We start from the raw sequence: 15,671 nt of genomic DNA, 5'->3' as shown, positions 1-15,671 counted from the left end.
TTGCTTTACATTGAAAACGCGTTATCGGAAATATCAATTCATTAGCCATATCTATTAAGTTACCAGTATATTAAGAAACACAAGATATGCTAGTTGTAACATTAAGAAGAAATATATATTCTTAAGAAGAAATAATTTTCATTATGGGTAAGAATTAACATGGATATTTTCTGTTCAGTTATCATTTCCTCACAATCCATTTACTCTTATGAAAAGGGATTCTCACTTACCCCATTCTCCTCTCGCTCCCTTACTGTCCTCTCATGGGCACATCCAGAGGAACTGGGTGGCGGCCTTCTCCATGGCGACGACACAGACACCATACCACAAAGAGATACTATCACAACATAATTTCGTGCACTATGGTTAAAAAACTGCTTCGACGACACCTCCCGACACTCTCCACTCTCAGCTCTACTCAGCCTTTCACTTTTCCTTTTTCCCTTCTAACTCCCTGGGTCTCCCAGGACCCAGTTTTTAAAGGGAGCCAATCCTCCAGATTTTACATAAATCCTAGATCTGATTGGACTCTCCAGTGCTCATCTCATGCACCTGGACGACAAGTGTTGGAAAGGCAGTGATCACAATGTCCCCCCCCCATCTCTCTCAATCTGTGTCTGCCCCTGTCCGGTGACTACCTGAAGTACCAAGCGCATTTCCATATTTGGTACAATTGCTGATACCCATACGCGTGAATGTCACTAAAGGCATGTGATTTGTGTCCAAGCTAGTAGTGTATGGCTTCTCTGTTTATGATATAGGTTATTTTAAGAAACAGCTCAGTAGAATTTTGTGAGGGTTTTATGTACTACTATGCTTCGTTACAATGGAGTTGATAATTGGATATTACAAGTAAAAGATTCTGTATAAATCCTTAGTAAGTGGGTTTAATGAAGGAGTAGGGGAGTACTAAAAGAAGGTTAATTTTGTAATAAGAAATATGTAAAGGAGGGGGGGGGGGGAATTTTAGAAACAATTAATAGGAATAAATTAAAACTCCATTATGACACCATTAACTTTTTAATAAATTAATCTAATTTAAAAATCCAATGTTGTTTGCACAGTTTTTTGTCCTATATGCATTTTTAACTACAGCACAGATGTTATCAAATGCAGTAGTTGTTTCTTTATTAACGTTACTGCAGGCCAACACATCCTCTATTATGTTCAATGCATTTTGGGCATATTTTTTAGATGGCAGTGTGCACACTTCTTCACTTTTGCTGTCGCTGGTAACAAAAACATTGTTTTGTTTGGTACCCAGCAGCTCTTCTGGTGTTGGCATTGCAGTGGTAGCAATTTCAAATTCCTCACTGTTGGTATCACCTTCGTCTGCTGGACCATGTTTTTCGATGATGTTCTCTCCAAAGCCACTCTTTCTGAAGCAGTTGATTATTACACTTGACGTAATACTTTCCCAAGCAATAACAAGATTATGAATAGTATCCAAGACATTGCAATTTTGCTGCAAATTGTTCCCTCCTATGTTGCAGATCAAGTACCTAATCAGACGGGCTCTATATGCACTCTTGAGGTTATAAATAATGCCTTGATCCAGTGGTTGCATTAAACTGGTGGTATTGGGGGTAAAAACAACAGCCGTATATTTGTCAACTTAAGTGTCTCGACAGAATGAGCTGTACAACGGTCCAGAATCATCAAAATGTTCCTTTTTTCTGAAGCCATTCTTCTGTCCAATTTTGATAACCAAGACTGGAAAATTTTGACCGTAAGCCAAGCACTTCTATTGGCCTCATAATCACAGGAAGTTGGCTAACTACTTTAAAACATCTTGATTTGGAAAACTTACCAATCACAGGTGGGCATAGTTTTGTACTGCCATCTGAATTGCAGCATAACAGAACAGTGAGTCTTTGTTTACTTAATTTTCCACCACGACAAGACTCTCCTCAAACAGCAAATGTTTTGTTCAGCAGCAAATTATAAACTAAATCTGTCTCGTCAAGATTAAAAATATTCTTTGCCTCATAATTTTCAAGGATGGACCATACAGAACACAGCCAGTCTGTAGCATTTTCTTTGTCGACTAATCCACACTCACCGCAAACATTTCGCGAAACCAAGTTATTTCTGTCTTTAAATCTTTGGAGCCAGCCATTGCTGCATTTGAAGTCGCTAATCCCATGGTGCTGAGCTAGATAATTTGCCTTTTCTTGCAAAATCAGACCTGATATTGGCAAATTAGATGCATGCATTTGTTGGTACCACTCGAAAAGTTTTGTTTCAAGCTCCTCGTGTTTTGCACCACGAATTTGTTTCCTGTTTTTCATCGCTACTCCAGTGTCACACACTGCTTCAAGTCTTTTTTCGGTTTTTCAGTATTGTAGATAAAGTAGGTAAAGGGATGTTGTGTTCCTTTGCATTGTCCATTTTGCTTCTTTCCTTCTGCCTCATGTATAATTTCCAGGCTTAATTCTGTCTGTCTACGTTTTGTCGCCATAACACTGCTAGATAAGATTTAATATAAACAAATTTTAAATTAATTTAAAGACACAAGTTCTGAAAAAGACATCGACTCAGATAAAATGGCACAAAAAATAGATTGCTGTATATGATAACAAAAGACTCTTTGAACTGGTGTGACAATTGCAACTGACCTTATTCCTGTGGAGAGCGAGGGAGTGCATGTAAACAACTTAGAAAAACTTTTTATTCTTTTGTTAATTTAACAACTCATCTTCCAGAAAGATGTTTTTCAGAGTGCACTTGATGTTGTAGCTACCATAAACTGCTTTTGTTTACACAAAACTAATTTCTAACAAGTCAGTGCCATCCTTCGGGAAATAGGGAGCCAGGTGGCCGGGGGCAATAATTGGATTGCTCTGCCAAGATTTGTATTAAACATACAAAATGATAATATTTATTTCTCACGGGGTGAAAAAGAACTTTGTAATCCATATTAACCGAATTTTGTAATAAACAAATATATTTACATTGAAAAGCCTATCCTTTCGCAGGGGAATGGTATGTGCTTCATATAAACGAGTACTTTGTATAAACCGAGTTTGTATTAACGAGATTTTACTGTATTAGAGATCAGAAAAACAAATAACTGCAAATAATGGGATTTATTAAAAATAACAATCCTCCTCTGTTACCAAGAAAACCAATGTCAAATCACAGTGGGAGGTTCAGAATAGATATTGATAAATTTTCAAATAGTCAAAATAAACAAGACCTTAGAGATTTAAAAAATTTTTGAATGCCATTACAATTCTAGTTAAATTAGAAGTTATGCCAGTAAAATAACTTTTAAATATCTTTTGAAATTTACCAAGTACAATTATACTTTATGTGATATAAAGTGAATATTACAAGAAAAATGTTAATGCCGAAAGTCTGTTAAATCGAATGTAAGCTGGGAGAGCATTTTTTATTGTTCGTAATGTAAAAAAAAAGCTTTAATACAGTATACAGTACTGTACAATATAAAATTATGTTGCAATTTGGGCTTTGATTTACAGATATCAGAAACAGTTTGTTTTTTTACACTGTAAATTTCACAAACACGTGCTACTGAGATGCCTTGTTTTAATTTCTCAATTAGCTCTAATTTCTGTGCCACATTTAAGTTCATATGTTTTCTTTTAACTCCTCTATCACTTGGTGTCATTTTAAAACTCAAAGAGGTAACTACCATTAGGGGTAAAGGGAAGGGTTATTGCTTTCATAAAGGCGACTACGATGGACTGAGACAGTATTTAAATTCTATACAGTGGGACCAACTGAAGATGTTACCAACAGCAAATTCAAAATGGGAAGCATTCAAAGAACTTATCTTGGAAGCTACTAGGCTTTACATACCAACTAAGAAATATTGTTCAAGGTTTAGGCCTAAGTGGATGTCAGATGAACTAATGAGACATATGGCAGAGAAGAAAAATGTATGGGATACATACAAATTAACATGTGACACAGAAGCCTATGATAGATACAAGTTGATCTGTAACCAAGTTACAAAGGAGGTTAGGCAGGCGAAGGCAGATTACGAGAAATCTTTGGCAAGGGATGCAAAGAAAAACAGCAAAGAGTTCTTTACTTATGTAAACTCTAGAAGGAAGGGGATGAATCAGATTGGTCCACTAGATATCGATGGGTCAACTGTTGATGATCCTGCTCAGGTAGCTAACAAACTAAATGAATATTTTCATCGACATTCACACATGAGGAGTTATTCAGCGAGGGGAATGCCAGAGGTGCATTCAACTCTGGCAGTAAGCTAGAGAATCTTGTAATAACTGAGAGTAAAGTGGAGGAGAAATTGTTGAAGATAAATACAAGAAAGGCACCTGGGGTGGATAGGATCTATCCAGTTATATTAAAGGAGGCGGCAAAGGAAGTAAGCAAACCCTTAGCCATAATTATGAGAGCTTCCTTGGACTCAGGGGAAGTACCCATGGACTGGAGATGTGCAAATGTGACCCCAATTCACAAATGAGGATCAAAAGGCGACACAAGTAATTATAGACCTGTTAGTTTAACTTCTGTTCCCGGAAAATTAATGGAGGCACTGGTTAAAGAAGCACTGCAGGATCATCTAGACAAGACTTCAGTTATAGCTCAGACACAGCATGGTTTTGTTAAGGGGATGTCTTGCCTGACCAATTTGATTGGATACCAATTTTGTGACTGCATCATAGTATCCAATTTGATTGGATACTATGATGCAGTCACAAAAGAGCTGGATGCAGGGAATAACTTTGATATTATATACTTGGATCTTTTGAAGCAAGCCTTCAAGAAGCACTGCAACGTATACACGGCCTACATCGATTACTGCAAGGCTTTGACTCCGTATCTCATAACTGGCTAATAGAGACCCTGAAGATCTACAAGGTCAATCCGATAGTGACAAACTTCCTAGGAGCAACAATGGTGAAATGGAGTACCACCATTAAGGTCGAGAACATCACAACCAAGCCAATCCCCATTAGAAGAGGAATCTTTCACGGGGATGCTCTGAGCCCACTATGGTTCTGTCTAGCACTCAACCCGCTATCCACCATGCTCAACGGCAGCAAGTATGGATATATAACCTCAAAGAAGGAAGAAAGAACCTACACCCTCACCCACCTGATGTACATGGATGACATCAAGCTCTACGCGGCAACCGAGAAGCAACTCCAGCAACTACTCCGAATAACCGAAGAATTCAGCAAGGACATCAGGATGGAATTTGGTCTAGACAAATGCAAGACCCACACATTACATCAGGGAAAATTAGTTGGCCGAAACTACCAGCTGCTGACTGGTAAAGAGATCAAAGCTATGACAGAAGGAGAGACCTTCAAATACCTAGGGATGATGCAGGCTCAGCAGTTAGAACACAAAGAAATCAAGAAGTGCCTGACCAAAAAAATATCATCAGAGACTCAGAAGCCTGCTGAAAGCAAAATCGAATGGAGAGAACACAGTTAAAGCCATAAATACCTATGCAGTTCCAGTACTAACATACACATTCGGGCTCATAGATTGGTCTAACACTGAGCTAGAAGATATCATGCAAAAGACAAGGACAATGATGACCAAGAATTGCCAGCACCACCTGAAGTCAGCAGTGGAGAGAATAACAATACCTCGGAAAGAGGGAGGAAGAGGCCTGATAGATTTGATAGAACAACAGAAAACAGCGATAGTTAACCTGAAGGATTACTTCGAGAACAACACAGCACCACTCCACCAGGCCATAAGGAAGATAGATAAGTGGTATACCCCACTCAACCTAAGCGAGGAAACCCCTCCCGCCCAGACGGGTCAAGAAACGAAGTTAGAAAGATGGGAAAAGAAGACACTCCATGGCAGACACTACAATGACCTCCATCAAGATCACATCAATAACATTGCTTCCAATGCATGGCTCACAAGCGGGACGCTCTTCCCTGAGACTGAAGGATTTATGCTGGCCATCCAAGACCAGGTAATCAACACCAGAAACTATACAAAATACATCACAAAGGAGCCCAGAATGTCAGTTGACACATGTCGGCAATGCCACCTGGCCTCAGAAAAAAATTCCAACACATCACCGCGGGGTGCAAGGTGATCACCCAGACTGAGTACACTCATCGACACGACCAGGTAGCCAGGATAATACATCAGAAGCTAGCGAGGAAATACCAGTTGACCAAAGAAAGTGTACCATACTACAAGTACGAACCCCAGGCAGTACTAGAGACCCGAACCCACAAGCTGTACTGGGACTGTGCCATAATAATGGATAAGTCCTCCATCTCGCACAACAGACTGGACATAACCCTTGTGGACAAGATGGAAAAGGCTACCTACCTGATTGACATAGCGGTGCCAAACACTATCAGTGTCCACAAAACCCATGAGGAAAAAATTAGGAAGTACACGAACATGAGACATGAGATCAAGGAGATGTGGCATATGCAAGAATTATCAACCATCCCAATCATTGTGTCAACCACCGGTATGGTACCAAAGACTCTACATAGCAGCCAAGCAGCAATAGGTTCCCCAGAGAACACCTACAAGGAACTCCAGAAAGTCACAGTCCTGAACACCTGTAGAATAGTCAGGGATTTCCTCGCCCGACTGTAACACTAGACGTTACAACCACCTTGTGTACTTGGTACCAGTACCTGTCATGGAGTGGAATCCCCCAATCAGGGAGAAATAATATAAGAGCAACAATAATAATAATGCTCACAATAACAATATTTTATTTTTTAAGTCTTTTGTCCATCAGCCTAAACAATGAAGTTCCTGATTACATTATTGAAGCAATTACTCAGAAAATTGCTTTGGTAATGTTCCATTTAAGAAAATAAAAAACTGACAGTGAGAAAAAAATAATCGGAAATGCATATACTTCATGGGATATGTTCAGTAATGGCCCAAGATAATATCCCCTTAATACAGAATAAAAGTAAGGTAAAGGTATTTAGATTTTTTTTTTTTTTTTTTTTTTTTGTAAGTCATGTAGAAAAGCAAGATGATAACTATAAGATGAAATAAAATTTAGATGAGAAATAAATTAAAAACCACACAAATTCAGTAAAACTAACTATTTTTCTTTGAACTGAAAAGAATTAGGAGTGATTCCAGTCTGTAGAGTGCCTCCTTTTTTTTTTTTCTTTTTTAATTGTCATATGATGTAATGACAGTAAGAAAATTACACAGTTGTTCTGTTTATACTCCAAAATTATAAAATTGTCCTTATTTATATATGCTGGACAATGTTAATCAGAGGAGTTTACAACTAATTGTTTTGAAAATAATATTGGCATTAGCAGAGGCATATGATGCAAGAAAGCAAGCTTATACAACATCAGCCAAAAAAAAAAAAAAAAACCCTTCTCGTTTCACCCATCCATTCAGATATGAGTAGCAAACTTTAACCGTTGAGAAATGCTTACTTCCCATCTGACCTAACTTCTTTTGAAGAACAAATATTGAAGTATGTGTTAACCATTTTGCATAATGCTTGTAATCATTGCATTAAGCCCTAAATATATCTCTAAAAATGTTGAAACTTATTTTATTATTAAGTAATGAAAACTTCTGACAAACTTATTAAAAATTTTTCGAATAGTAAAAGTTCCTGAGCACACATTTTGCACAATACCTCATGCTGTTCAAAGCCAGTTCTGTTTTTATACTACTTTAAAACAAGCATTGTCAGTTTTTCCTTTAACCATTTTTTTTTCATGATTATTTTGCTTACATTTCATGATTATTTTGCTTACATTACAGTTCATAAATATGATTAGAATTTTAATAATTAGAAGGTTTGTTCTGCTGTATTTTTTAAACTAGTGATTAAAAATGTAATAGCATTAGCACATGATGCAAGAAAGCAAGTTTACACACACACACACACACACACACACACACACACACACACACACACACACACACACACACACACACACACACACACACACACACACACACACCTCATATCATCCATTATGGTAATGTGCTGAATTCAAGAAGGTTCATTGTTTAAATATATCTCTAAAAACATGTGCATGTGTTTTTACGATGTAAATGTTAATTTCTCATATAATGTATATATGAAAAGTGAACATTCTCAAATTAACTAATTATGCATTCTCAAATTAATTAACTGTACAATCTCAAAATTAACTCTTGATGTTTACAATATATGAAAAATTGTGCAAATAGCATGAAAAATCTTAAAAAATCAATTGGGGTCTCCTAGACTGCATGTTTGCAGTGGTGAGACAGCATTTTTTTCAGGGTTAGCAACACCGCAAAAAGTGTAGAGAAAACTGTGGCAGGTTGGTTCACCTGACAGGTTTCCGAACTTTTTTTTTTTTTTTTTTTAATTTTGGAAACTGTTTTTGGGTATTTTTGAATTCTGTTTAAATGATACCAATATTTTATCATTTAAGCAGAATTAAAAAAAAAAAAAAAAAACCCCATACAAATAAGTACTGATTACAGTATTTATTGTATGCACTTTTTAAGTTTTAATAAAAAATTTTAAATTTTAAAACATTCTATTGTGCATTATACCTTTTATTTTCAAAAAAACAATGAAATATTAATTCTGCTGAAAATTGCAAAAGAACACTTTAGACATAAAACACTAATCCCTTACACTCTTCCCTTTTACAGCTTAAAAAACTTAAGTTCATGAAATTTCACACATTCTCATGTGCATGTATTTCTGCTTATTATGCACATAAATAAAAAAAATTTTTAAATATATTATATATATTCAATACTATTACAGCAGTTACTTCCTTTTTTTTAGATTTATTTAAAAATTTTCTTCAAATAAATTTTGAAAAGGGCCAAATTATTTTTAAAGTGCTTCACAATGTGCAAAATTTTATACCATGTATCTTGCTTCTCACAGTGTATTGGCCATCTTGTTAGAATATTGGATTTCATGTTCTCATCTTTACTATGTGAAACAGTAATAAATCTTTCTAAAACAAATAGGGTAAGACTGTAGATGTTTATTAAACTAGTGAGAGAAGAAAAACTAGTAACCTGAAACAATAAATAAACAATGTTGGTGCTTGTCTGGCATCATGCTACACTTGAAGCAAAAAGCCAGATAGCTGTAAAGAGAGTGGCAGGTCACCTGACAGGTTCCCAAGCACAGTTTCTGTATGAAAACCAAAAGAAATCACCTTCAAAAACTATTGCAGTAAACTTTTGACTGTATTTAGGAAGGAGGGAATAATTGAGATTTTTAAACGTTGATTAATGGTTAACACAGGAAAGTTCTTTCGAGAGTCATCCACCAGGTGACCTGCCACCACCATTGGATGATTTTGTATGTGATTGAGGGTTAATATGGTTATAATCCTTAATATTTGTCTTTCATCTTTATTTATGATACCTTTTTAACAGTAGGAATATAATTTTCTCTACTTTGACAGTTACTTTAATCATGAAATGCTTCAATTAATACAATATTTTTAGTTTGCTCTTATTATAAATTATTGTTTTTAGTTAAATATAAATTTTAATATCATGAAGCTTTTATTACCTTTAGAACTCTGCTAGAAAGTGTTAGAGAACAGCTTCTATTTACTATTGAAAAAGCATTCAAGCTGACTAGAGAACAAGCAGAGAAAGTATTTGTGGAACTTCTTGAGTGTGTTCGTCGCAAAGAATTGGTAAGAAAGATATTGCTTTTGGCTATATGCTTTTAATGTCTTTGTATAGGTGTCTGTTTATTTCAAACTTCCTCTCCATTCCACCATATAATTTCACCTAACTTGGTGAATGCTTCATATAAAAAAGGATTGCATTATATCTTATATAGCAGAAATGGCTACGTGCAATTAAATCTGAGAACTGTACAAGCTTCAAAGGCTCAGTACCTAAGCTGATATTTAAAGATTTAAGGGCAATATACTTAAAATAAATACAGCAACTTCCTGATCACCGTAAGGGTTCCATTCCGCTGAACTCTACGTAAGTCGGATTTTATGCAAGTCGGAATTTCCCCTATGCTTGTGCAGCACTCGCAACTGTGCTTGCTGAATTGATTGAATCAAAAAAAGAAATGTTTGGCGAACATGTAAATAGAATTATTTATTGTGTTTATTCAGTTTTTTATCTCATGTGCAGGAAAAATTACAAAAGCATGCAATTTAAAAAATTAAAAAATTATAAAATTACAAAAAAAGAAAGGAGACAGGCATAATGTCAGTAAGTTTTACCTCTCAAGCATCATTGCCAGAATCAACGTCTTCAGCTGATAAGTATGCCACTGCGGAGGTTGAGGGCTGTGAAGATTTAGAAGGGATCAGCCACTCAACTTTATGAAAAAACATTAATGGATGAGATGGTGGCTTTTTCTTTTCATTGTAGATTTCTTTGTAGCAAGCATATCATTCACCTCTCTGTTAACTTTTAAGAATGATTTGCTGTCAGGATCCATCTTCTCAAACCTCGGCATTGCTGATGCAATTTCACGAAATGCCATTGTCATCTCCCTGGTGATGAAGTGTCTCTGCTCCTCATTTGGTTCATCTTGAGCTTTGTCAGCAATTTCTTCTTTCGTTATCATTGCCTGCAAGTTAATAGGTTCTTCATTAGATAATTCCTTCTCTTCTTCCTCTATTAACTCCTCCACGTCTTTGGCAACAACCTCCAACTGATGTAGCTCTGCAACCTTTACAATCTTATCTGTAACCACTTCATATGATTTGTCTTTTTCAAACCCTTCGAAGCCTTTTACATGCCATGGGCATATTTTCTTTCATGTGCCATTTAAACAACTTTTAGTAATTTCTGCCCAGGCCTTATTAATGTTTAAGATGGCGTGGTAAATATTGTAAGATTTTCAAAAGTCCCTTACCGTAAAATTTTTCTCACCGTCTACTGCAGACAATGCCTGAGTAAATGTTGTGTGCGAATAGTATGTTTTTAAATTAGAAATAACACTGTACTATTTTTTTTCAACCTCGGGAATGAAGCAGCATTTAAACCAATCCTCAAACAGAGATATTGTTATCCATGCTCTCTGGTTCGATCAGAAATGCATGGGTAAGGTGGCTTTATTAATGCCCTTAAATGCATGAGGATTTCTGGAAATCCTGGATTTACAGGATTTCCGGTACACAAGCAGTGGTATTAATCTGTAATCTCCTGCTGTATTAGCCCCAAGAAAGAGTGTGGCCCTATCTTTTGAAGCCTTGAAACCTGGCAGTCTTTTCCTCTTTGGCAATGTATGTTCAATCTGGCATTTTTTTTCCAATACAGAGCAGTTTCGTCAACGTTAAAAATTTGCTGCTTTGAATAGCTGCCTTCACAATAATTTTTTTCAATACATCACAAAATTTCTCTGCAGCTGCGGAATCAGCACTGGCGACTTCACCGCATACTTTAATGTTTTGGAAACCACCCGTTGCTTGCCACGAACTTGGCTTGGGGTTCGCTGTACTTATCTTTAATATCTTCATAAATACTTCTTGCTTTTGTTTGAATGGCCAATGGACTCAGGGGCACTTGCTTCTGAATCTGATTTTCCATCCATATTATTAATAGCTTTTCCATCTTCGATATAGCACCTGAATGCTGTTTTGTGATCACTGTTGATCTTAGGTGCTTTGATCCTTTGACATGTTCTTTTATATGCGCACTGTCCTTTAAAATAGTATTCACTGTTGAAGCAGCGAGACCTAATTCCCTTGCAATAGATGACAAACTTTTTCCTGCTTCATACTTAATCATTTTCATCTTCATTTCTAAATCAATTTTGTTTCATTTCCTGGCACTGCCAGCACTTGCATTTTCTGTTGGGCCCTTTCCCTTCATCATTGTAGTACATAAATAGCAATGAAGAGAAGTTTCTAAAAATTTGTTTTTTTATATGATTGAAGATTTTTCAGTTAAGGGGAACTCATTTCACCATAATACTGTAACATAAAAACCCACAGAATTCCAGTTATTGGGATTATCGCAAATGCTATAAGATCGAGTTTACTACCCGTTTATAATAGATTGTGCTGACAGAGAAGCCCAATAAACTGGAAAGTACAAATTGTTTTTATTGTTTTTTGGTCGTAATCTACAGAAACATGCTTTAGAAAAATATCACAAAGGCATTCAAAATTGATTCTTATAATGGAACATATGATAATGATGAAAGTGTAGTGCAGTTTTCATTATAAATATGACCTTTTAGAAAAATAAATAGCTTAGTAATACGCGAAATTTTCAACTTCCAAGAACTTGGAACAAATTACAAAAGAAAAAAAAAAAAAAAAAAAGGTGTTATTGTGTTTACATTACAATATTTTCACAATACCTCCATTTACATAAATCCCTACAGATGCAAAATGCGTTTCCATATTTTTTTCAGTTTGCACTGGCTGGCAAAAACTTATGTAAAGTTGAATTTACGTAAGTCGATTATTACGTATCCAGGAGTTCCTTTATATACCTATTATAAATGTATACTAAACTACTCAATAAACATACTTTTTATATCATATACTTAAACATAATCCAAGTTTATGATATCAAAACTGGATACAAAAAGTAATTTTGATATCATATACTTGGATTTGAGGAAGGCTTTTGATAGTGTTGCATGTAAAAGACTGCACTGTGTCATTAATGACAGTTTACTGCTGTGGATAAATGGATGGTTAAGTGGAAGAAGACAGAGAATGGTTATCAATGAGCACTACACTTTATGGACTAATGTTGTCAGTGGAGTCCCCCAGGGTTCACTGCTGGGCCCATTGTTGATTTTATTAATGATATTGATGAAAGTATATCAGGCTTAGTGTCAAAGTTTACAGATGATACAAAGGTTAGCAGGGTGGTCAACGATAGTAATCAGAGTGAGCTACTGCAACAAGATCTAGGAAAATTGGGTCAGTGGGCTGAGAAATGGCAGTTGAAGATTAACATTGACAAATGCAAGGTACTGCGTATGGGTTACGGTAATCCCAGAGTAACTATCAACTATGTGGTACTACACTGAGGGTAATGGAAAATGAAAAAGATCTGGGGGTAATTTTGCAGTCAGATATGAAATTCTGTGAGTAGTGCAGACATGTTTTCAGAACAGCTCATGGGGTTTGTCAATGATATACAGAAACTTTTCTAGCAGGTATAAGGAGGTGATTATCCCTTTGTACAGGGCTATGGTTAGGCCACATCTTCAGAATTGTATACAGGTCTGGAGGCCTCACATTAGGAAGGATGTAAGTATGGCAAGATGTTTAATGACAGAAAACAAGGTATACTATTGTAGAAAGATCTAGATAAATTAGGCAGATGGACAGCAGTAATCCCAGAATAATGTACCAGAAGGGTAGTATCACATTCACAGTGATAGAGAAGAAAAGCGAGAGACCTACGATTAATTGTACAGTGCACATGATGTTCTCTGAGCTGTGCAGATAGGGCTGCCAGAATAGCCCATGGAGTTCTGTCAATGATATACAGAAACATTATCAGTAGAGACAAAGAGTTGGGTATCTTATTGTATAAGGCATGGTTAGGCCACATCTTGAGTACTGCATACAGGCTTGGAACCTTCATTTTAAGGGAGATGTGAATCTTTTGGAGAAAGTGCAGAGAAGACCAAACAGATTAGTAAAAAGGGATACTCTTACCACAGAAGACTTTCTGGCTCTCGAAGTGGTCTGATATCTTCCTGGTTATGCAGCTGCTCATGATCTTATATATTGTTGGGAAGCAAGTAATTGGCCTATATTTCGCTGGGTTTCTTCATCTTTAGAAACTAGGATTTTGCAAGGAGACTTGAAGTGAATTAAGGCTTTAATTGGATTTGAGTAAACTTAATGATGAAGGTATTCTAATTCTTTCTTTCTCACACACACACACACACACACACACACACACACACACACACACACACACACACACACACACACACACACACACACACACACACACACACACACAACTATCCTAACACAGTGGTTCCCAAACTATTGAGATTTATGGATCTCTTCAAAAATGATAAAAGTTTGCAGATCCCCTATATATATATATATATGTGCATATGTTCCTGTGTGTGTGTGAACCCTGGGTTTGAAAAGAATATTGAAAGTTTTATGTTTAAAACAACTCAACTTTATTCTTATTTTTACATAAATATATAATAGTAACCTTATTTATCATCAATTTGCTATACATAAGAACGAATAATTTGACCAGTTCCAGATGGTCGTTTTGCGGACCCCCTGGAACTGGTCTACAGATCCCCAGGGTTCTGTGAACTTATTAGGATATCATCTGACTCTATTGTCAGGGAAATGGGGAATATGCTTTGTATAAAGGATAGGTGGAACAGGACCAGGGTATGTCTGCCAGGGGCAAAGGTTGATGACGTAGAGCGGATATCATCTTTTAAGGGCACAAAAGGTGATATAGTTGTACATGTTGGCATAATGATATTATGATATTAAGAGTAGGAGACCGGCAGAATTACTTAACAAGTACAGGTCACTGTTGAAAAAAAGCCATGAATTAGGGTTGAATTTGAAAGTGTCTGCAATTCTGCCCAGACACGATAGGAGGGAGTATATGATGAGAGCCTTGTTGATCAATTTGGTCCTGGAAAGATTGTGCAAGGTTCAAGGGGTAGAATTTTTTTCAGCCTGGTCTGTACTTCTTAACAGGAGAGACTGCTTCTACAGGGATGGAATACACTTAAATAAAAAGGGTGCAAGAATATTTGCTGATGCTATCGAGGCAGTGTTAGGTGGGTAGGAAAACTGCTAGCTTGGGTCCATTGGGTCCATTATTGTTTTCTGCACTGCTTCTATTGGAATGAGCAGAAGCCTGAAAAACAAGATGCAGGATATTTCAGAGATTGCTGGGAGTCATTGCGGTACGAATAAATACATGGGTTGTGTTAGGGTAGCTAAGAATAGAAACAGGTGCATGTATACTTGCGTGTACACCAATGCTAGGAGTTTGGTAAATAAATTTGATGAATTTGAGGTATTGCTCAAAGCATCAAAGGCGGATATTGTTGGGATATCAGAGACGTGGTGTCACACAGATGTAAGGAATGCAGAACTGGAATTTTGGGAGTACAACGTCTACAGAAAGGACAGACAGGATAGGAAGGGAGGAGGGGTTATGCTATTAGTTAAGAAACACATAAAATCCAAGGAAGTGAAGCCAGTCGACATCTCTGGACAGTGCAGTGTCGAGTCAGTTTGGTGTGACATAAGTATTGGGAAATCAAAATTAAGAGTAGGAGTGTGCTATAGGCCTAATGACTCTGATGAGTATAATAAGAAACTGTACAGGGAAATAGAGTTGGCCATTAAATCAGAGAGTCTTATAATGGGGGATTTTAATTTCCCAGATATTGACTGGAATTTGTGGGTTGGTCACACACACACTAGCAAGGCTTTTGTGAATTTATTGATTAATTGTTTTCTACATCAGCATGTTTGGGAGGCAACTAGAGGGAGTAATACTCTTGATTTGATTATCAGTAGTGATTCTTCATGCATTAAGAATCTGCAGATAAAGGAACCACTAGGTGACAGTGATCACAGTGTGCTGAAGTGGGATTTACTCAAAGAGGTAACTACCATCAGGGGTAAAGGGAAGGGTTATTGCTTTCGTAAAGGCGACTACGATGGTCTGAGACAGTATTTAAATTCTATACAGTGGGACCAACTGATGATGTT

General features: G+C 36.6%; 1 protein-coding gene across 1 annotated transcript in view; it reads left to right on the top strand.

Annotated features, from left to right (window-relative positions):
* The window catches only part of Trpm (transient receptor potential cation channel, subfamily M), a 715,965-nt gene that overhangs the window by 503,138 nt on the left and 197,156 nt on the right, over positions 1–15,671 (top strand). The window contains exon 10 of the mRNA XM_090378481.1: positions 9,524–9,647. Coding sequence (XP_090234607.1) covers positions 9,524–9,647 — 124 coding nt within the window. The remainder of the gene's footprint in view (positions 1–9,523; positions 9,648–15,671) is intronic.

Source organism: Mastigoproctus giganteus, chromosome 7, assembly GCF_048544385.1.
Source record: "Mastigoproctus giganteus isolate SK-2022 chromosome 7, ASM4854438v1, whole genome shotgun sequence".
Classification (NCBI taxonomy): Eukaryota; Metazoa; Arthropoda; class Arachnida; order Uropygi; family Thelyphonidae; genus Mastigoproctus; species Mastigoproctus giganteus.
The sequence above is the reverse complement of the archived record's forward strand: the minus strand, read 5'-3'. Positions and strand labels throughout refer to the sequence as shown.